A 21,106-nucleotide genomic window follows, 5' to 3' on the forward strand; every position below is an offset into this window, starting at 1 on the left:
ATATAGGCCTACACAATTAATGATAAAATGTTTAATGATTAGCAGCGTTTTGGTGAAGGATAACGTTTTGTCATATTTCAGTTCATGTCCTAAAGAATAGGACAGCATTTGATTCGACAATTGAAGAATGCAGAATGTAGATAATATGCCACAATATTGCAACAATTTTATGGAATTGTGAGTTTATCAGTATAGGCACATATGACTATAATGTAACGACTGCCATTCAAGTCAATATGAAATAAATTAATAAGTACAGAAAGATGCCTATTAAATGAATAAATAGTGTTTTATTTTAAAAAAAATACGTTTTTCATAAGGACTACTTGGGGAGTCGTCTGGCTAATACCATTTAATGGGACTTATTTTTTATAATTCCACATTTATATATTTTAGGGGACTTTTATTTCATAATGCTGCATTTATCTCCTTTTCCCATCTATTATATTCAAATGAGCGAGGCCTGATTATCTCGGGTCAAAGCAGCAGCACCAGGAAAGCACCACTTCCTCGCACTGCAGCATAGTAGGTGGTGGTAATGCTCCTTGCCCTCACCATTACTAGGCAACGAACCCTGTAGAGTCAGAAGGGCACTTTACAAAAAAACGGGTTGATATTCTCGGGTCCAGTGTCTGAGTTTTTCAGAGAACGTGCAGATAAAAGGATAGCATAGTCTTCTTAGTTTGGACCGCAACATGTTATCAGTCGCCTAGTGACCCAACGCCATCCCCCTATGTGCTGGAAATCGCTTATTCAGTGATTCAGTGCTATTCCGGTGCTGTTTCTTTGCTCTGAATCTTTTGATAATCACGCCTCATTTGAATATAACAGATGGAAATGAAAACAGCTGGGAAATGAATGTGGCTTTATGAAATACAATATTAGTGATATAAATAAATGTGGAATTATAAAATAAAAGATCCTTGGAAAAAACAACAATATGACTGATTTATACATATATTTTAACTTTGATAAATGTATTTTATAGGAATATTCATTTATTTATTAATTTAACATCGACCTAAATTGCATTCCATACATAGTTGAGGTATACTTTGTTTGTTCTTCATTCGTTCTTATTAAGAGTAAAATATGCGCATAGAAAGACTACATTTCCCACCAGTCAGAACACAAACTATTTTTTCCTTTTCAGTTCACTTTTTTTCTTCCCCTTCAGCTGATCCAGCTGCAGACGCTGTGCGACTGCGCAAGACTAACCTGCCTTACGTTTTAACGGACATTTTCTGCATGCAATTTTCTCAGAGATCCTTGGATTGAGTTCTGCGCTACTTATTTTTGTTCTCCTACGTGTCTACGCAGTTTTTGCTTTGTTCGGGAATTGTTTGCGGAGCCTGCTCGAGGACCGCTATGTTGTCAACGACTCTGTATAAATACTAAGTTTAATAGAAATCGTCAATTATCGCTTTTGAGAAGAGATTCTCAATGAAAACCAACATTTACCAAACTGAAGACTAAACAGTAACAAACTCCTGCTGCGTGCGATTACCATCAACTCCCATGAGGGGCTAGTTGGCGAGAGCAGCATTTAGTGCCAACGCCTTTCCCTTCCCAGTCCCTGGCTGCTGCTGGGAGCTTGACGAGCGGACTGTAGCGATTTATTTAAACCACTTAATAAGCAACTCTGTTCAGACAAACAGTCACAAGGAAAAGTTGGTGAAAATGGGGTGTACCATAAGTGCCGAGGACAAAGCTGCCATGGAGAGGAGTAAAATGATTGACAAACATCTGCGAGAAGATGAGGAGAAGTCGTGCCGAGAAGTCAAACTTCTCTTGCTTGGTAAGAACACGGGCGTGTCTCTGCTTTTTGTATTATTATAACGTTAGAGAAGTTATTGATGTACATGGTAGAAGTTATCCGACTAGGCCTACTGTGCAAACGAGTAGGCCTACCTTGTTTATGGGCAACTGATTCTAGGGTGACAGTCTGAAAGACAAATGTAAGTATTTTTCAAACTTTATTGCAGTTCATATAAATCATATTTATTTGTCAAGGTTATCATGACTACATCCTCCAAATATTTGTTTAATCAACTTTCCTTGACACACACACACACACACACACACACACACACACACACACACACACACACACACACACAAACACGTTTAACCATTTCTGAGGGTTCTTCCTGTAGGCATGAGTGAAGTTGGAGGTCAGTGGCAACTACACGTAAACTAATACATCGGCCTATGTTATAGCCTGGCACATTTGAAAATTCAAATCATGACACTATTGCACAGGCTGTTCACATTTTGAGAAAACGAAACGTTGCAAACTGTTTATCTCTCTCTCCCCCCCCCCCCCCCCCCCCCCCCCCCCCCCAAACAACTTGATAATGCTTTGGCTTAATTGTGAAATACCAGAGGGAATACCCTCTGTTTCGGGTGTAATGACATCAGCTTCCTGGTGTGATGTACCAACCTGCCCCACAGGAACCACAATATCTGTCACTTGTCATGGGGATGTTTAGCCCTGTATACTATGCCGAGAAGTTGGCCAAACATTGACGCACAAAGTATAGAAACAAAAGGATGAAGTGGGTTACAACACACGATGATCGTGTAAAGTAAAATCAAGTGATCCAAAGTTGAAACCTCCCATAGGCAGCCACAGACAACTAGAAGATGATCTGTTGGATGGCTTCAATCTTGTTCATAGTTCTTATTAGGAATAGTAAAATGTTACGGTTAAATAACCTTTATTCATAATGTAGCGTGGACCCATGGGGTGCTATGCAGTAGTTGTGCATCTAGTGGGCAGATTTATAACCAGGCCTAGCTGGGACGGTTTTCCATAGCAAGCTACCGTTCAGTTATCCCCAAAAATGCTGATTATGGTACCGAGGGACGCCATGCACTTTGTAGATGTGGCCACTGTGTGTAACCACCCTTTCCAATTGATGTATTGGGTCCATGTGTCATCACTTGGAGCCATTATACCAGGCTGCCATAGATGTTGCTAATGGGGCTGTTATGCACTACACAGCAGCACAGATACATTCCCCAGACTCGTACCATGTGTGTAGGTCTCAACCTCATCTGGCTGAGCTCTGGTGATTATCTGATTCATGATTGGAAATGTAACTGTATATTGGACACACCGCAAATAGTGTGTATGGGTGTGTTTTTCTTTTCTTTTTTTTCTTTTTTTTACATGGAAATATTCATTTTGTAACCTCTGACCACAGGGCTAATGGAAAAAGCAATTTTCCAGACAATTCAACAGACAATTCTTGTCTGTTGGAACAGTTGGTGGGGGGGGGTTTGGATTGTTCCAACTCAAACTTGTGAAGGGGGGGGGGGGGGGGGGGTGTATCTGTTGGGTGAGGGTCTGAGTAAAGTTTGGTTTTTGAAGCTAATAGAAGAAAACCACAGGGTTGAGCCTGCTTCCAATGGAAATGAACTTATTTTCTTGACCACAGATCGTAAATCAGAAAGAATCTGAGGTTAGCATTCTGGTTAAATGATTGTTGGATGATCTAGCACAGGCCATACTCACCGGGTGGAACCAGTCCTAGCCTCTGGATGGGGGTTGGACAGCGCTATTGAATGCCTGTGTAAAGATGGTCTTCTACACTGGCTGATGGCCATACTTGATGCTAAGCCAAAAATGCCATGAATGGGCCATTCGGGAGAGCCCTAGCCAGCCTATTCTGTGCTGCATAGCTCCAGACTTCACACTAAATGTCTCTTGTTGTAGGCCCTTATTATGAGCAAACATTTCGAGATGTCCATTTGAGGATTGATATGAATCAAGATATGATATTTGGCTATGGAACCTCTTCTCCCAATTTTTTTGTGTGATGGTGGCCTGAAAATAAAGGTGTATTGGATTTATTACTTTTGCTTGGTGCGGCCTTACAGAAGACATTTCTAGTAACAGTAGTACATATTCCAAATATCCCCATAATCATATTCTCAATGCAGTAGTTCTCGATGCTCACTGGGTTTGAGCTTGGTCACGAATGGATTTCATGGTTGCCACTCACTCCAGATGAAAGTTAATGTCTCACTGATTGTTTGCAAGTGACATGATGTGACATTTAGCTGATTGGATTGGTAGACCGTTATCTAAGCTAGGATACACCAGCAGCTTCCTGCTGCTGCTCTTCTGTCATTTCTGGATGGGGGTTGGCAACCTGTTTGAAATGAGAGGCAGTAGGGCTTGGATCTGGCAGAAAACAGCTTCAGTTAAAACAGCCTGTTGAACCCATGTTATTGTGCCCTGTGTGAACCCTGGTGCCTGGAACAGCTTGATATCAGGGGGTTAGTGGAAAAATATTGGCACAACATGTGAATTGTTTTCTGATTTTAGCATTTTTGGGAAATACTTCCAAATGATGGATAACAGAAAGCAGTAATTAACTCCTAATTGTGCCCTTAACCCCTCCCTCCAAACAATTAACCATGCACACACATTTTACCCTTTTAACAGAGGATGGTGATGTGAAATGAGCCAACTATTGGTTCTAACAAGGTGGCAAGTCCTGCGTCTAACCTAGCAACCGGCTAGATAACTTAATGGCTTGGCTGATCAGCTCGGAGCTAATGACCAGCCAAGCCCGTAGCTAATCCAGCGGGTTGCTAACCTAGGAGTTAATACTAGCCAAGCCGGGAGCAGTACAAGCAGGGTGCTTGCCTCAAACTTTGGCATCGATTTGAATCCATTCTATGTAGTTTAGGACTTTGAAGACGTAAAAATGACATTTTTTACGTCAAAATGACTTCCCCGTTTCGAGAAACCCAGACATGATCGTATGTCTCTATTTGCCGCTGACTCACTTAGTCGTGTAAATATGACCCAATGGCAAACAGAGAGTCCTGTGGCTTCATTTATGATATGCTCTGACGCCTGGCCTTAAGAGTTGAATCAAATGGTGGTTTATTGCAGCAGCTCTCTGTGAGGTGTCTAGGTCTGGGTCTACTGTCCAGGTCACCAAGCGGCGACCTCTTATCTGGATTTTGCTGCACAATGATTTTTTCTATTATACTACACTGGCCTGGCTTGACTTGGTGCCACTGGGATTGAATCCCCATTACATGGCTACCCGCTTACATGTGGGTCTTTAACTGATGAGGCGCTTGCCTTGAGTCAACTCGGCCCAGCTCGGCACCTTTACACCGGGGATGAGAACGCATATCAGGGCGTAGTGGTACTCATCGGCATGGAGAAAGGCCAGATGCACCATACCCACACGATGAAGAGGTCATAAAGAGCTCACACACTATATGCAAAACACTGACTTCAAAGAGGATTCTAGGACTACTGGGAAAACACTTTGAATATCATGGCTCAATCCATGTCTGTTATCACTGCCTCATGTATACAACCATTGTTCCTCTTTCCAGGGGCCGGGGAGTCTGGCAAAAGCACCATAGTGAAGCAGATGAAGTAAGTTCGAACCACTCATGACCAACTTCCCCTTTTGGTTTCTCCTGGGCACTCTGGGTTTCCTTCAGTGATTTACTGACTGAGGGACATACCATCTCCTCCCCAACCATGGCTTCCTTGTTAGAGGTTAATGGTGCAGGGAGATAGACATTTACTAAAGGGGGCACAGTTTTTGGATCTCTGTGGACACCACGGTTTATATGTGATGTGTTGCTGTGCTCAGGCTGAGGAGAAAGCCCTCCTTTTACATAACATGTCAAACAAAAGCATGGGAGGCCAGCCTTGCCCTGGCAGCCCATGAATAGACCAACCCCCCACACACATACATACACACACACTGATTCCCACGTTAGCCATGGTGCAAACTCACTCTAGCACAAAGTGTCTAAGCATTTTTTAATCAGCACAATCGTTCTACACAAAATTCTCCAATAGTTTAAAGTTAGGGGGGAAAAAGTGTTTTAAAGCAGATTTTTTTTAATTCGACCTGTGTAAAGTTTGTTTTTGGATGTGTTTCCATTTCAGAATCATCCATGAAGACGGCTACTCAGAAGAAGAGTGCAAGCAGTATAAAGTGGTGGTGTACAGTAACACCATCCAGTCCATCATCGCCATCATCAGGGCCATGGGCTGGTTAAAGATCGACTTCGGGGATGCGGTCCGTGCGGTATGCCACACCCCAATCCCCCCCCACCCTCTCTCTCCCCATGCAAATCCACCTCAACTAGAACCAAAATGGGCGTTGACATATATTTCAATTGACATTTTCTGGCATTTAGCAGACACTTTTATCCAAAGCGACTTACAATAAATACATTTGTCATAAGGAAGTGAAACAATATATGGTTGTCTGTACAGTAAGGATGTTCATAGAACCAAGTACAAAGAACTAACAACCGCTAGGTTAACCCGTTCCCTGTATACATAAAGATTGCTAGGATAAGATGCTACATAACTAAATACCACAACTATACGACATACAATAAGTGCGTACATTAAGTGCCAGGACGTACAACATAAAACAAGTAGGAGGGTTGGGCGGGGCGGCTATGCAGAGTCTAGGTGACCTCTGAACTGGTGAGACATACCCCAGATTGACATTAACCTGAGGTGTTGTGTCTGACGGTAGAACGACGCCCGCCAGCTGTTTTCTCTGGCCGGCTCCACGGAGGACGGCGTGATGTCCACGGAGCTGACGGCCGTGATCCACCGGCTTTGGGCCGATGAGGGAGTCCAGGCCTGCTTCGTCCGCTCTCGGGAATACCAGCTCAACGACTCCGCTTCATAGTAAGGAGGAGTCCAGCGGTCTTGCCTCACTAATCCATCTAATATCGTCTGGTATGAGCGCCGTATCAATCGCATCATGGTTACGACTCCCCATGTAATCAAATCAATCCAGTTCCCATCACTTGGATTTGTTAATCACACCACTTGATCATCCACGTGATTTGGTTTGAAGAAACCTGATTTTCCACTGCAAAGAAAGGTCCAGATGGGCATCCGTACTTCACTCTCCCAGTCATATCCAGCTTCTGGCGAAGTAAAGCTTGGTCATATCTTGCTTAATCATAGTTTGATAATGCTGCTTTGTTTCTCTTTGTTGATTATAAATCCTAATTTGAAGTATTTTCGATTCAGAGGCCCAGGGAGTAAGGGAGGGAGAGTTACAGAGGGCGGGAGGAAGTGGGGGGGAGGGAGGAGAGATATAAAGGGTGAGTAAGGAGAAAGACTGGTAGGGAGAGGGCTGGAGAGAGGGAATTTTGCAAAGCAAGACAGATCTTGCTCTGCATGCCGTTTTCATGTTTTGAATGTCTCTTTAGCTGCTGACATTCCAGAGAAAGCAGAAGCTAATAATAGAACCGTTCTTAAGAAAATGTGTTGTGTTATATAGAAACATCGAAGGGAAGTACCATAAAGACTTCCAAAACTGATGACATAACACATATTCTACATACCCCTACATATCTATGAGTACATCAAAGCAAAGAATTTCTGGGTATATACGCAGAATTTCGAAACACGAGAAAATCTGCTTAAAGCAGGAGGTTGGCTCCTTTCCCGATGCTGTCCCGTTTTCTCTCTGCTGTGTCACGTTCAACATCACAAGCGCGGCTGAAACGGGTTAGTAAACTAGAGAGCAGCATGGAGGCCAGTGAAAATGTAACAGTGGTTACTTCTTTTTTTAATCAGTTCCTTATTCAGTCTCTTTTTAAACTCGGAGGAAACTCCGAAGAGGTCTATTTAGGCACCAATGTCCGGAACCTGAGCGAGCGTCATAGCATTGTGCCTGAAAAGGGTCCCGAATTTGCATGTCTTTCCATCACTTCCGTTTTGAAGCAGGAGCCGATAAACCCTGTAACTACGGCGGAGTAATTTGTCAAAGGAATGAATGCCCATTGTAACACTGCCACCTGAGGAGGAAGGCCAGATGCTGGTCGTGTTGGGGGGGCTTTTTGTGCAATGGGAAAGGGGGGTTTATTGCCTCTCACTCACCCCTGTCCCGAGGTGGCTCGGTGTGAAGGACAAGTCTAGTGTTGTTTTGAGAACAGCAGAGGCGTCCAGGCTGGAGGCGTCCAGGCTGGAGGTGTGCTGTCCACATGTTGAGACCAGAGCAACCAGTGCTGGTTCTGCTGTTTTTACTCTACTCACAAGCAGCGGCCCTAGCTAGTGTTTATCCCCCATCAAAACACAAACCCTTATTTAGTATCATTCCGCACACTCCTCTGCCTTTTTGGTTTTTCTACCTTACCGTGCCTCACAATACTATCACTTTTTTAAAATGTTTTTGTCTCGTCGTTGATCTTCTTTGAAGTGTCTCTCAAGCAGCTGTGAAACATGTCTCAACAAATTAAACTAGGTCAAGCACATGATTAGTGACCACACCTCTGAATGTGACCATAGGCACTGTATTCCTCTGTGTTTGTCACCACTGATGTGTGTGTGTGTGTGTGTGTGTGTGTGTGTGTGTGTGTGTGTGTGTGTGTGTGTTGTTGCTCAGCTACCTGAACGACTTGGAGCGGATCTCCCAGTCCAGCTATGTCCCCACACAGCAGGACGTTCTCAGGACCCGCGTGAAGACCACTGGCATTGTGGAAACACACTTCACCTTTAAAGAGCTCTTCTTCAAGTCAGTGCACATCACTCTTCACTGCTATTTTTCTACTACCCTCCCTTTTCTCTTATGTCTGTTTTGCATTCCCTGCTCAAGAACTCCTCTCCTGAAATGTTTTTAATCAGGTGTTTAAATACAATGGAACCTCACAATAATGGTTATTGGATAATGCCATAAACTACCATTGTGTCCCAAATAAGGCCACGTTACGCAACCTATGGGGCAATACTAATGAAACGGATTAACCAAGTATAAAGTAGTCCCTTGCTCTATGTAATCTTGATATTGATATAGACCTATGAGGCAAAAAGGACATACTTGCCCTGGCATGATAATGCAGTGTTTGTGTGAGCAGAGCCAAGGTCACTGTCTCATAGCTCCCACCTTGCACACTATCAGATTACAAGCACGGTGAAAGAGGAAGCCATGTTTTTCCCGTGTCGCCCACACGTGGCATTAATCCTGTCCCTGGCTGCCTCCAGGATGTTTGACGTTGGGGGCCAGCGCTCGGAGAGGAAGAAGTGGATCCATTGTTTTGAGGGAGTCACCGCCATCATCTTCTGCGTGGCCCTCAGCGACTACGACCTGGTGCTGGCGGAGGACGAGGAGATGGTAGGGGGTGGAGCCCAAAGCCGCCGCCGCTGCCTGGCACCGCTTCCGGTCGACTCGTGTAGCGCTCATTTTGTTTCCATTCACCAGCTCGATCCGACTACTTTCAATTCCCTGTTCTGATCGACGTTTCCCGTGGTTGGCTTGTGATGTAGTGGTGGCTGTTATCACACTGCACAGCGCTCTGTGACACTAGCTCTGTCATTTGGTGTCTAAAAGACCACCACCATGGTGTCAAAGGGGGAGGATGGGGTAACGCCACCTCACCTGTCTTCTATACAGGAACACACACAGACAGACACACATACAGAGCTCAACCAACCACGCATCAGTTAAATCGCTGATACTGTTCCTTTCAATTCCACTTATTGCGACATGTCTTGTGGTGTGGTTTAGTATAGTTTGCACCATCAATGTTTCATATAACATCCCCGTTCTCTCCTCTCAGAACCGCATGCACGAGAGCATGAAGCTGTTTGACTCCATCTGCAACAACAAATGGTTCACAGACACGTCCATCATCCTCTTCCTCAACAAGAAGGACCTGTTTGAGGAGAAGATCAGCCGAAGTCCCCTTACCATCTGCTTCCCCGAGTACTCTGGTGAGACCCTCGGAGCAGGCCATCACATAAAGGGCTTCCTTCATGCTCGGAGATCACCCATCCACGGATGTCGCACGCCCTTCCATTTCACATTCAGTTGACTCATTGACTTCAAGGAATTCAATTGGGCTAATGCAGTGGCAGGAATCAGCAAATACCATTTGAAGTGGTTTCAGTAAAAATATGATTTAAAAGATTGCGTACATTTTCAACATGAATGGCACAACATCTTAAACTACTAAAACAGCACCCCTGAGACCTTAAACGTACCCCACAACCCAGTGGTAAAAATAAGGAAGACTGGGTGTACACCTCGTTCCATGGATCGCTAGGTGAGGGTTTGCTTTGCAGGGATGTTTTACAATGAAAATTGCAAAACAGATATTTTGTCATCTGACAAATAATTCATAACTCCAAACATTAAGTGACTCAGACTTTCTTTCGTGTTTTAATGTCGGGCCTAACACGCCATGATTATGTGTTTGGTCCAAATGTTAAACAATATGTTTAATGGCTTTTTCTAATATACTTTTCCGGTTTCAAATAAGCAATGTTTTGTGACACCAGGCACCGGCACCTATGAGGAGGCCGCTGCTTACATCCAATGCCAGTTTGAGGACCTGAACCGACGGAAGGACACCAAGGAGATCTACACCCACTTCACGTGCGCTACAGACACCAAGAACGTGCAGTTTGTGTTTGACGCCGTCACCGACGTCATCATCAAGATCAACCTGAAGGAGTGCGGGCTGTATTGAGGAGAGCGGGCTGTATAGAGGAGCTGGACCCTGCTGCAGGTACACACTGAGGCTCGGTGCTCTGTTTTAACACAGTTGCATTGTGGGACATTCTGAGCCCATTGTTCGAGAAACAGGGGCTGGGTACTGTTTACTGGCGGGGTTCCTTACAGGGTACCGGTCATGTTAACTTCCTGTAATCCTAAGTCACAATTTAGTTTTGTATACTGATCTTATGAAAGTCTTTCTCACAAACCGGTTAAATGTACAACCAGTTAACAGCCATTCTCTGCGGGAATTTAATCATCATATATTTAAAGAACTTTGTAGGTGGAATAATATTTGAATAAAAGTCGATAAGCATTTCAATTTTCTGTTTCCGTCTTTCTACAGGATATGGATGGGGGAGCCTTATCGGGACTTTGTTGGCTGGTTTTTAATGCAAGTAAACGACATGTTTTTCATGACATTGTTGCCCCACGATTTGTGTTGTGCCTTAAATCCTCCCTTTTGGGAAGTACTTTAGTACTTTGGTAGAAGTAGTGAACTGGCCCACATCGTCACGGACATGGGACCACAAAGCCTTTTAATATGAGCGAGGGACACTTTTCACTAGTTGCGTTGCAGGTTATATTCATTGGTTGTATTCGTTCACAAATCTGATCTGACTTCACTTTCTCAGTAGAATCAAATTTTTTAATGAGACACAAACTAATAAGGAGAAAAGCTATTTGAGAATTACTTTGGCAATTCCTTTGGTGCTCTTAAGAAGGGGAAGGGATTTCAAATATTTCCTACACATACATTTGACAAGGTTATCTTGGCAATTGATACTATGCACAAGGACCAACAAAAACTGCTTGTTAATCACTCCCTACTCTTCCAAGTTCCATCTACGAAATGATATTAGCCGTTTTTATTTTTTCTTCCTCTTAATTGTAATTGTCAAGTACATTATGTTTCATTGATTACTCCATCTCTTCTGCCTTTTATTGTTCAATTTGAATTTTGAGTTGCACTTTGGTATTAGAGGATGACCTAGTTCTGCTTGATCAGATGTGTGTATTTCATAATTTATGTATAGATGATAGTTTGTGTGGATCATGTGTATATAACCCTTCTTGTCTGAATTGATCAAGGTTCAGGGTACCATAGTTTCATAGTCTGAACCCATTAGGTTTTAACATTGCAACATAGCGGTGTATTTTCTGTAGCTATCTTTACTTTGTATTCTCTATATATTTTTATACCTCCTTCACTGCAGCACAATGTGGGGCAATGTGAAGGGACAAAGTTGGAAAGAGATGAATAACTCCATCAATGTTCACTTTTCTTTTTGGAAATGAACATGAAACTTTTAGGTAATTTTAAACATTTTAAATGTTTTTAATTGTATCGGTAGTGGCAGAAAAATAGTTTTAACAAGCATACCAACAGGGAAAATGTATTCATTATTTTTCTATGACCCACTCTTGACAGTTATAGCAGAATTTGCCAGCAGAATTAAGAGTGAGGTTAGGATTTGACATTATGTAAAGCAAATATTGAGGATGACCTAACAAATATGACTTGCATATGTGAATCAATTTGAAATCTGTACAGTGGCGTGTTTCATCTAAAGCAGATTAAATGGTGGCCCAGAGGGGCCGTTCTTTCTCCTGTCTCTTCGCGTGTTTTTGACAAATCAAAGTAAAACGAATTCCACGAAATGTAGGAACGAACCACATGTGTGATGTAAAAAAAAATCTTGTATCTAGTACACTTCAGTGTGTTGAAATTATCTTATCTCTATCTCCTGAAGCACAAGCTCTAACAGAGCTCCCACGCAATTTGGAGAAAGCTACATGTCCTGACAAATGGCACACTTAGGCTGCATAACTTACTTATGCTCGTGTGAGGTGTGTTCAGTCACCGACTAGAACTTGTCTTTGAAAGGAATATTTTACTTAATATCACTCCCTTACAGAACTACTACTTTACATTTCTGAACACATGTTTGGAAGCTGTGTTATATCCTTTATGTCGCCTTCATTTTATACAATGATCATGCTTGCTAACTACAACAGAGGGTTTACTATGAAGCCTGGCTGTCACTCGACTCCATAAGAAATCGTTCTGCTAAATACAGACACAGGTTGTCAGTTCTGAGTAAATGCAGGACTTAATATCCTCGTTTCCTCAATACTATTTGCTCAAAACTAAGAAATACTGTGGAAGTTTAATAAAAATTGCCTTAATTTGTCTATACATTTATTAACAAGAGTGCCTGGAATGGCAAATCAAACTACATGAAAAGTCTTGAAGAATTATGCTATTAAAGGAAATCTGTGATTTGTTGGGTGTTTCCACAGCGCAAGCCAAAGTCCCCTCTCAGTGTAGTTAGGACAAAAATGAAGTATTTGCATTCCTGTGGATAATTACTTTGATTTAATCATGAAATGCCTGGAACGCAACATTCCTTTTGCCTGGGTATTCGAATGTGGTGTTGGAATAAATAAATTAGTGGCAGATATAGATAATAGGGTTAGGGTAGGTATACAGATCAACTGTGTATTAAGATCTACCACAGCCAAGTAGATTGAAGCACTTCATTTTACTTATTTACTTGTTTTACAAAATCACTACATTTAAAATGATAGATTTTCAAATAATGGAATGGAGCATGAAGGGACATATCCCTGATAGTGACGGGTGTACATAAAATGCATAAAGTCGCATTGGGGCCCAGAGCTCTGGGGGGCACGTGTTTGTAGGCCCTTCTCTGCCCGGTCCGGGCCTGGTCGTGGCAAGTTTTATTTGGGCTGAAAAGGCGATTTGCTGGCGCAAATGAGGGATTATAGGATATTCTTGAAGCTGACTGCCTGTATGTCAATCATAATGTTTTCGGTTCAGTTGTCATCAAAAAATATATATGAAAGGTTTCTATCATGCTTCTCATTCCAAAGAGTTTAGGGTGGCCGCTACCGTTGTTCCACAGAAAGGTTAGGGAAATGTCCTGGAAAAAGGTAGGCTTAACTCTTTATTTTGTATACCAATGTTCAAAAGGAAAAAGGAAGTGGAACGTTTAATCAAATGTCAAAGTCAAAATTCAAATTTGTATAGTCGATAAGATAATGTAAAACCATTGTGTGTTGGTTACACTCTTATCTTGGATGTACTTTTACTGTAATCAATTATTTCAGTGTGTTTGGAGTCAAAGGGTTGGAACAAATAGGTTCATTATGCCTTACATTTACATTTATGAATTTGCGGGGAAGGGATATGAAGGTATACTAGGATCATATAAATAAGGTGACTCTGAGAAGCAGGTGAAGTGAATGCATCTTTATTTCATGCCTCTACAGTTCATAAGAAAGGATAGACTTTTACAACCCCTCTTCAAAAAATAGCATCCCTCTAGAGTTTCCCTTGTTCATATATTCCATATAAGATGTATGAATTATTTGTCTTTCAAAATATAACCATCTACTTTTATGTACAAAGAATCTCTACAATGTTTTTCATTCAACTTTTAAAATATAGGACTGGTAAGTGGATTGAAATAAGGGAAAACTATTTAGCAATAAATACATGAACAATTGGGTTTGTAGTCTGGAAATAGCATAAAATCTCAGAATATTTGTCATATTCGATAAGCAACTTTTCTTTTACAAATACAATATCAAGACTACTGTACTTAATAACAAAAACAAGGTTGCATCGTTGCTATTTAATAAATTAATAATTTCACATTGAAAATTTCATGTATTCCTTTTACAGGGATTTCTGTTTTATTTATCCAAAGTAAAGGTGTCCTATCACACAGTATTCAAATAATAGGAAGAAAGCAGATTGACTGAGCCACGGTTTTCCAAGCTTGATATCCAGTAGAATCTTGGGGCGGTAAGACACACAAACACACACGTATACAAAGACACTATCTCACATGCTAACTAGCATTGCTGTGTCATTATTTTCCTTGTGGAGAGATGGAAGGACAAGGACGCCGTGTGGCTGGGATGTGGGGCTGCTGTTGCTGACTTCTGGCTGCTGGGGCTGTCGTAATGGTCATGCTTTGAGGAGGGGGGGCCCGGGCCCTTGGTTGCATTAACAATTTGTAGCAACTTGGGATCTTCTGTACATTAGAACACTTCTCAGTTAATGCCAGTATGAGGTGGAGGGTTAAGGTTGGACAGGAAGGTCTGGAAAGTAGTGGGAAAAAATGCACAATGATACATCAAAGATAATTTTAAATGTAATTTGAACACATTAGATAGATATAAAGATAGATAAAAAAAAATATTTTACATTATAACCAATATTTATATAATTTCCTGAGAATACAATATGAGAGAACCAGAGGCATTTTCATTGCTCTCTGTCATCTCCAGCACTCCCAGTTACCCATGTGATAATAAGCTCCAATTATTGCCCCCAGAATGGTTGCCAGGCAATCGCGGCCCACCCCGATATGATGCGTTGCACGAGTATGAAATTGACTCTGCAATACCTCTGCCTTTTAAATGTGTGTTGGGTGTGAGGGTTTGTTGCAGTATTACCTTTTTATTTTCCACTGCAATCCACAGCTTAGAAAAGACCACAACTTTTAAGGTTCTCTTTGATGATGATATCCGTGACAGCGTTGAACACAATCTGGACGTTCTCTGTGTCTGTGGCACAGGTCATGTGGGAGTAGATCTCCTTCACACCCTTCTTCATGTTGAGGTCCTCAAACTGTGTCTTGATGTAGGCGCAGGCGTCATCGTATGTGTTAGGACCTGCAGGAAAATGGTTTTGGGGTCAGACAGGCATTCGTGGAGAAGAGAATTGAGGCTAACACAGTGCATGGTGTGACATGAGATATGTTCGATATTGATATTATTTGATTCAGTTCTTCTTACTCGAAGTTAAGTTCTGTGTTGATTCACATGACTTTGACATGACATTTCTTTTGTGTGAAATCCATTTTAAGTAGGACACAATAACTACGCATGCCATCTGATACAACATAAATATAACATTGTTAGAAAAGGTTTTATAGATCCGAGGAGAGCCTTTCAAAGGTTTACTGCAGGCTAGATTTCCAATTGCTTAATACGCTATAGCTAACTATATGCATCCACTTTTGAGAAGGCTGACAAATAGTGAGCCAGCTTGAGAAAAACTTTGGGAGTCATCCTGATCTGGATCAGAACGAATAACCCATGAACCTTGAGGGTTTCTCCCTGGAGACGCTGGGGCCAGACACACCCATCCCACAAAATGACCAATAAGACGGATGCACTCACCATCATAGTCGGGGAAGCAGATGCTCAGGTGGACCTTCTTGATCTTCTCCAGGAACAGATCCTTCTTGTTGAGGAAAAGCACAATGGAAGTCGTCGCGAAGAACCTGTGGTTGCAGATGCTGTTGAACAGATGGAGGGACTCGTGCATGCGGTTCTGAGGACACGGGGAGAAGGAGAAGACACCGTGAGTTTGTAGATTCAGAGGGTTTTGGTTCAGTGCTTGGATGATGTCAGGGTGGTGGGGAGGTGTTGGGTGAGGTGCTGGTGTCTGCTCTTACCACTTCGTCGTCCTCTACCAGCACCATGTCGTACGCGCTAAGAGCTCCGCAGAAGATGATGCAGGTGACACCCTCGAAACAATGGATCCATTTCTTTCTCTCGGATCTTTGGCCACCCACATCGAACATCCTATTTGTGAGGGGTGGGCAAAAAGTCACTGTGTGTCTACTAATCGCCGTCAATGCAGGTGCCGATTGGACACGGATGGTAATGCGTTCCCCTGCTGTTTGAATTACCTGAAGTGCAATTCTTTGCATCCGAACTGTTCTTCAATGATACCAGTGGTCTTGACTCGAGACCGCAGCACATCCTGCTCATTAGGAAGATAGTCGGCCTTGCAGATTCGGTCCATGTCGGAGAGATAGCTGTAAATGGCAGAAATCACCAGAGAACAAGCGTCACAAGTTCATTCACAAACTACAGACCAAGCTGGAAATCTCTCTCGCATGCAGAAACAACACTAACCTTTTTTGCAATGTCTATTGTGTTCTTTTGAAATTTAGCACTGACCGCTCTTAGCCGCACTTCGCCTACCAATAAAGTTGGTTGCTTTGATTGTTAAACCTAGACCTCCCCTAGTCCTTGACAAAGCCTCCGCCATATGATAATGAAACGTGCGTTGGTATGGGTCTGGCTCTACCTGTAAGCATCCTTGAGAAAGATAGCTGACCCCTTCTTGTTCTTAAATTAAATGTATGAAACCAAATTCACTGTAAGTCTCTTAGACAGAAGCGTGGTGTTAAACAGTGATATGTGGGGTACTCACTAGCCAGCGGAGTCGTTAAGCTGGTACTCAGCAGCTCTTTCATAGGACGCCTGGACACCAGTGTCCTTCCACAGCTTCTTGATGACCTCCGCCAGCTCATTGGGCATGGTGCCCTCCTCGATGGAGTCTGACAGGTTCTGCAGCTTCTGGGCATCCTCCTGTAGGATTTATGCGTACAGATGTGAGGAGGTGTATCCACTGCTAGGTAAGGAAATCCTTGTGTTTATAGAAATTACAGGGAGGATTTACTTTTAGGTTTAAACTTTCTTTCAAGTTTGGGAAAGTGAACGTCCTCAAGGATTTTAGTCAAATGTCTGGATTAGCTTTTTTAAAACCAATAATATGGATTTGAGACCTGTCCGGAGGATGCTCCAAAATCAATGGCCAACATCTCCATGCCTCTGATGATGGCCAGGGCGGACTGCAGGATGTTGCCAAAGATGATGCTCCTGAACTCCATCTGCTCCTCCCGTGAGTAACCACCTTGATGGAGAATCCTTTAGAGAGGGCGATGATTAGGTTTGGAGTCAGACTTCTTGTATAGAGGAGAGTACGGTTTAGGTTGTAGGCCTACGCTTTTTCTTTGGAGTCAAACATTTAGAGAAAATAAAGGCACCAAATCTTGTTCAATGGGCTGTTTACAGGGCCACCTTGTGGTATGTGTAGGTATAATATTTGGTCGTCACAGGAACTGGGACAAATGGCAAGTGCTGACAAATCAGTGTGAGCAAACTGTTGAAGGGAAACGGACAGACATGTGGGGTCATTTGGGCATGCCACCTGCATTCTTCAACCGACATTTTTTACAATTACTTTGTTAGACGGACTGACACCCACACACATTCACGTTCATTTAGCCACTTCACATTGCTATTTAGTGTTACTCACTTCATCTGTTTCACGATGGTGCTTTTGCCAGATTCACCAGCGCCTGGAAAAAGATCAAAAGTATTACCACAATATCACACTTTTTACTGTCATCCCATCGGTCAGCCATTACATCAGTTCGCACCATGACCGATAAGGAACCAGACAACGATGACGGTCTGAAAATTGGGAACATTTAGGCCTATAAAGCACATTAATAGTGCCGTGGCCTCTTCATACACAACGGTCTAAAATTAGCGTGGGGTGCTAACATGATTACAATTTCACTGATCCAATTGGATTTGCAGGACTTTAGTTGCCGGTGGAGGGGCAGACGGAAGGAAAGCCTGTAAGGAGATCATGACAACCATAATGGCGTTCCTCCCACTCTCCAAACAGAGGACGCTACTTTACTCCATGAGGCTTTGATCTTTTAAGTCCCAGGTAGGTTGGTTAAAAGGCCTGTTTTTTATTATTGAAAGTCCTAACTTGTCGAGGTTCTGCAAGAAAAAAAATGTTGTACGTCAATCCACAAATTAGTTGATAGGTAGATTAATAGATAGGAACTTTATTAATCCCTCTGGAAGGTTCCCCCAGGAAATTGCACTTCCAGGAGCAGCAAACATCATGTTACAAATAGAATAAGAGTTAAAAACAAGAATATGTCTACTGTTCATTGGTGTTATTGCTACAGTTTAACAGATTTTGACCCGTGATGGAGACAATGCTGCCCTGGCCCGCTGCAGGCTCACGCATCAGCCCCCCTTCAGAGTTCTCAACTGTCACAGCTTTAGACAGTAATATGTCACTGCTGTCCTAGGATGCCTAACACAGGTAAATCGTGAGACTTTGGTCAATAAACTGGGAAAGGCTAAATAAAATCAAGGTATGTGGCTGGTGGCATTGACATAAGAGGCTTAGTAGTTGAATAGTGTTAAGGGGTGTTTAAAAATAAATAATGAATTAGGAATGATGGTTGGCTTTATCAATTCTCACTAAATAAATCTGCAAAACATGTTATTTTTTTAAATTATCATTAAATTGCACAAGAGAGTTGTTTTGGATTTTCTTTTTTCTTTCCTCCACCTTTGATGCAGTAAAAAATCACCTCTGAGGGTAGTGCTCTGTCTCTGAGATATTTACATATTATATATTCTTAGGACATATAACGGAATACTATCATTGTTAGATTGCTGTTAACATAGGCCCACTATACTTTTTGGTAGGCCATGCTTTCTTGTTATGCCCACTGGCAAAACCAAACACTGGCCAGGGGAATGTAGGCTCCACTAAGCTAATAAGATTTAACTATCATCGCTGTTGTACTCTAAGCCAATCTATTTTAGACCAAAGATTTTGATCTTTGAAGTGCGAGGTGGGAAGTATTTTTTAAATCAAGTTGAATTTTGTAATCCAATCTTGGGAGAGAAAATGAAAATGGGATAAAGGACAACATTTGATATTAATATCAATCAGCAAAGTTTATGTCTGCTGTTGATGACAGATTTTGAACTTTATAACTATAAAATAGATAGTAATAATAGAGAGATAATGTTCAGTTGATTAACTGATCAGTCGAACGCACTGTCTACCAATGTAAATTATATTGATACAACTTTATATTTCTAATTTGCATTTAAGCCTTACACCGTAATGGGATGTTTCTGGGTCAGCATTATATGTCAAGAACTTGTATTAGGAACAACTTTTTTCAAACCGTTGCATATAGCTGAACACACCCTCCATATCCTCAACATACATATTTTGCACTATGGTTTAGCAAAGTATAGTGAGCATCTCTCAGTCCTGACCAAGCCCTGAGCAGGATGTCTCTTTCTACCGCCTCACCTCCTGAAAAGCACTTGATTGCAAAAATAACCATTTAGTCCACCAATTCGGGTACAATTTGTTTTGATGCATGTTTGCTACCTCTTAAGGCTTCAGCCATGCATTATTTATTATTGTTATCATTATTGCCATATAATGCCACAATGTCCAGGTAAGAGTTCCAAATTTAGATTTAGAAAAAAATGACTAATTAACCAATAAGTGTATTTCCCCATTTCCTTTCTTCCATGAGTGAAAAAGGGTGTGGCGTTGAGGCCAGGTAGGGCTAGCCTGTCACTCCCGCCTGCTCAACTTCATCTTCAGATCAGGCCAAGTCTTAATTCAAGCTTTTTTGAGCTAGAATGTAGATATTGTTGCACGGTAGGATCTGACAGCACCACAGATATAACTGCGAGTATATCTGCAGTATCACAGTTTCCTGGTCCTGAAGGTGTCTACACCAAGTCTGCACCCAGAGAGAAGTTCCCTCAGGAGCCAACTTACCAAGCAGCAACAGCTTGACTGTCTTGGAATCCTTGTCGGCATCCTCCTGGAGCTGTTTTTCTAACTCCTTTGACTTTTTGTCTTCGGCGCTTGCTCCTGCACCCATTCTTTCTTCCACCTCCAAATCAAGATCCTCTAGATAAGAAATTTTGACGGTTCTCCAAGAGCTGCTCTTCGGGACTGGGTGCAGCACTAATCGTGCCGGCGATTTCCGAGCAGGCGGGGGATGGGGGGAGGCGCTTGAGGCTTTCTGGCTTCTTAGGCCCTTTTCGATTAGATGATGAGATAGCCGCCACTGAAGGGTCAAGTCAATTCAAGAGTCGGTTCCGCTCCAAGAGCCAGCCTTTAATTCTCTTTACTTAAGCCTTGTCTTAGGAGGGGCCTCTTCCTGATTGGCCAGCCAATCCAATTAGCCAAATAAGGACAGCAGTCAAGGGGGAGGAATAATGGGAAAAATTAAAACCATTACAACTATTACAACTTTTACTTTTTTGCCGAGAAATGTACACATTCCAAAGTCATTGGGTTTTCGTTTCATTTTTATCATTTAAAAAGTCTGAAAACGTTCATCGCGAATAGTGAATGATTCTGTTTGTTTTGTGTTTTTTGGTCACAGTTCGGTGAAGCGGCAGTCACAGGAGAAAGCCATTGGTGGGCATAGCCAATGGAGAGTCGTCTACAGGCCTAAGAGTCAGTCACATGGATAATGGAGTGAAGAGGGCATTAAAGACGAGTAAACCCATTACGTTTAAGACGTTTAAATAGCAGGTGGTGTGATGAATGCTAAAAAAAGCAAAGAAGCAAAAAGCAAACCTCTCTACTAAATTGACGATAGGGGGTAGATATAATCAGTTATTAATTTGAATTAGGCTACTATCAAGGTTTCATTGGCTATAACTTGCTTTGTCAGGAGTAAAATTGGTTCTGTTATGCAACATCTTGGGTGGGTCCTAAGAGAAGCACAGGGTTTGACCCTTTTAGTGTGATGGATTAAGGTTTGTAGGGAATATGTTTCAATAAACACACAAACACCTACACATGAACACACACGTATGTACATGCATACACATACGCACACACAATTACACACGCATGAACACACACACAAACACACATATGCACA

At 42.2% G+C, this 21,106-nt stretch overlaps 2 protein-coding genes across 2 annotated transcripts; one reads left to right on the top strand and one right to left on the bottom strand.

Annotated features, from left to right (window-relative positions):
- The first annotated feature begins 1,184 nt into the window (after positions 1-1,184).
- gnai3 (guanine nucleotide binding protein (G protein), alpha inhibiting activity polypeptide 3) lies at positions 1,185-12,129 on the top strand. The gene is made up of 9 exons (XM_079741146.1): positions 1,185-1,798; positions 5,371-5,413; positions 5,939-6,080; positions 6,543-6,700; positions 8,412-8,540; positions 9,008-9,137; positions 9,583-9,736; positions 10,304-10,533; positions 10,867-12,129. The coding sequence occupies exons 1-8, from the start codon at positions 1,681-1,683 to the stop codon at positions 10,492-10,494; spliced, it is 1,065 nt and encodes a 354-aa protein (XP_079597272.1). The 5' UTR covers positions 1,185-1,680; the 3' UTR covers positions 10,495-10,533; positions 10,867-12,129.
- A 2,910-nt stretch (positions 12,130-15,039) lies between these two features.
- On the bottom strand, positions 15,040-20,089 carry gnat2 (guanine nucleotide binding protein (G protein), alpha transducing activity polypeptide 2; the record flags this gene model as incomplete). The annotated part of the gene is made up of 8 exons (XM_079742075.1): positions 15,040-15,230; positions 15,741-15,894; positions 16,019-16,148; positions 16,256-16,384; positions 16,786-16,943; positions 17,141-17,282; positions 17,674-17,716; positions 19,984-20,089. 8 exons carry the CDS (start codon positions 20,087-20,089, stop codon positions 15,040-15,042), a joined length of 1,053 nt encoding a protein of 350 aa, XP_079598201.1.
- Between the last annotated feature and the right edge of the window lie 1,017 nt (positions 20,090-21,106).

The sequence above is a fragment of the Pollachius pollachius genome, assembly GCF_949987615.1.
Source record: "Pollachius pollachius genome assembly, chromosome: 8".
Classification (NCBI taxonomy): domain Eukaryota; kingdom Metazoa; phylum Chordata; class Actinopteri; order Gadiformes; family Gadidae; genus Pollachius; species Pollachius pollachius.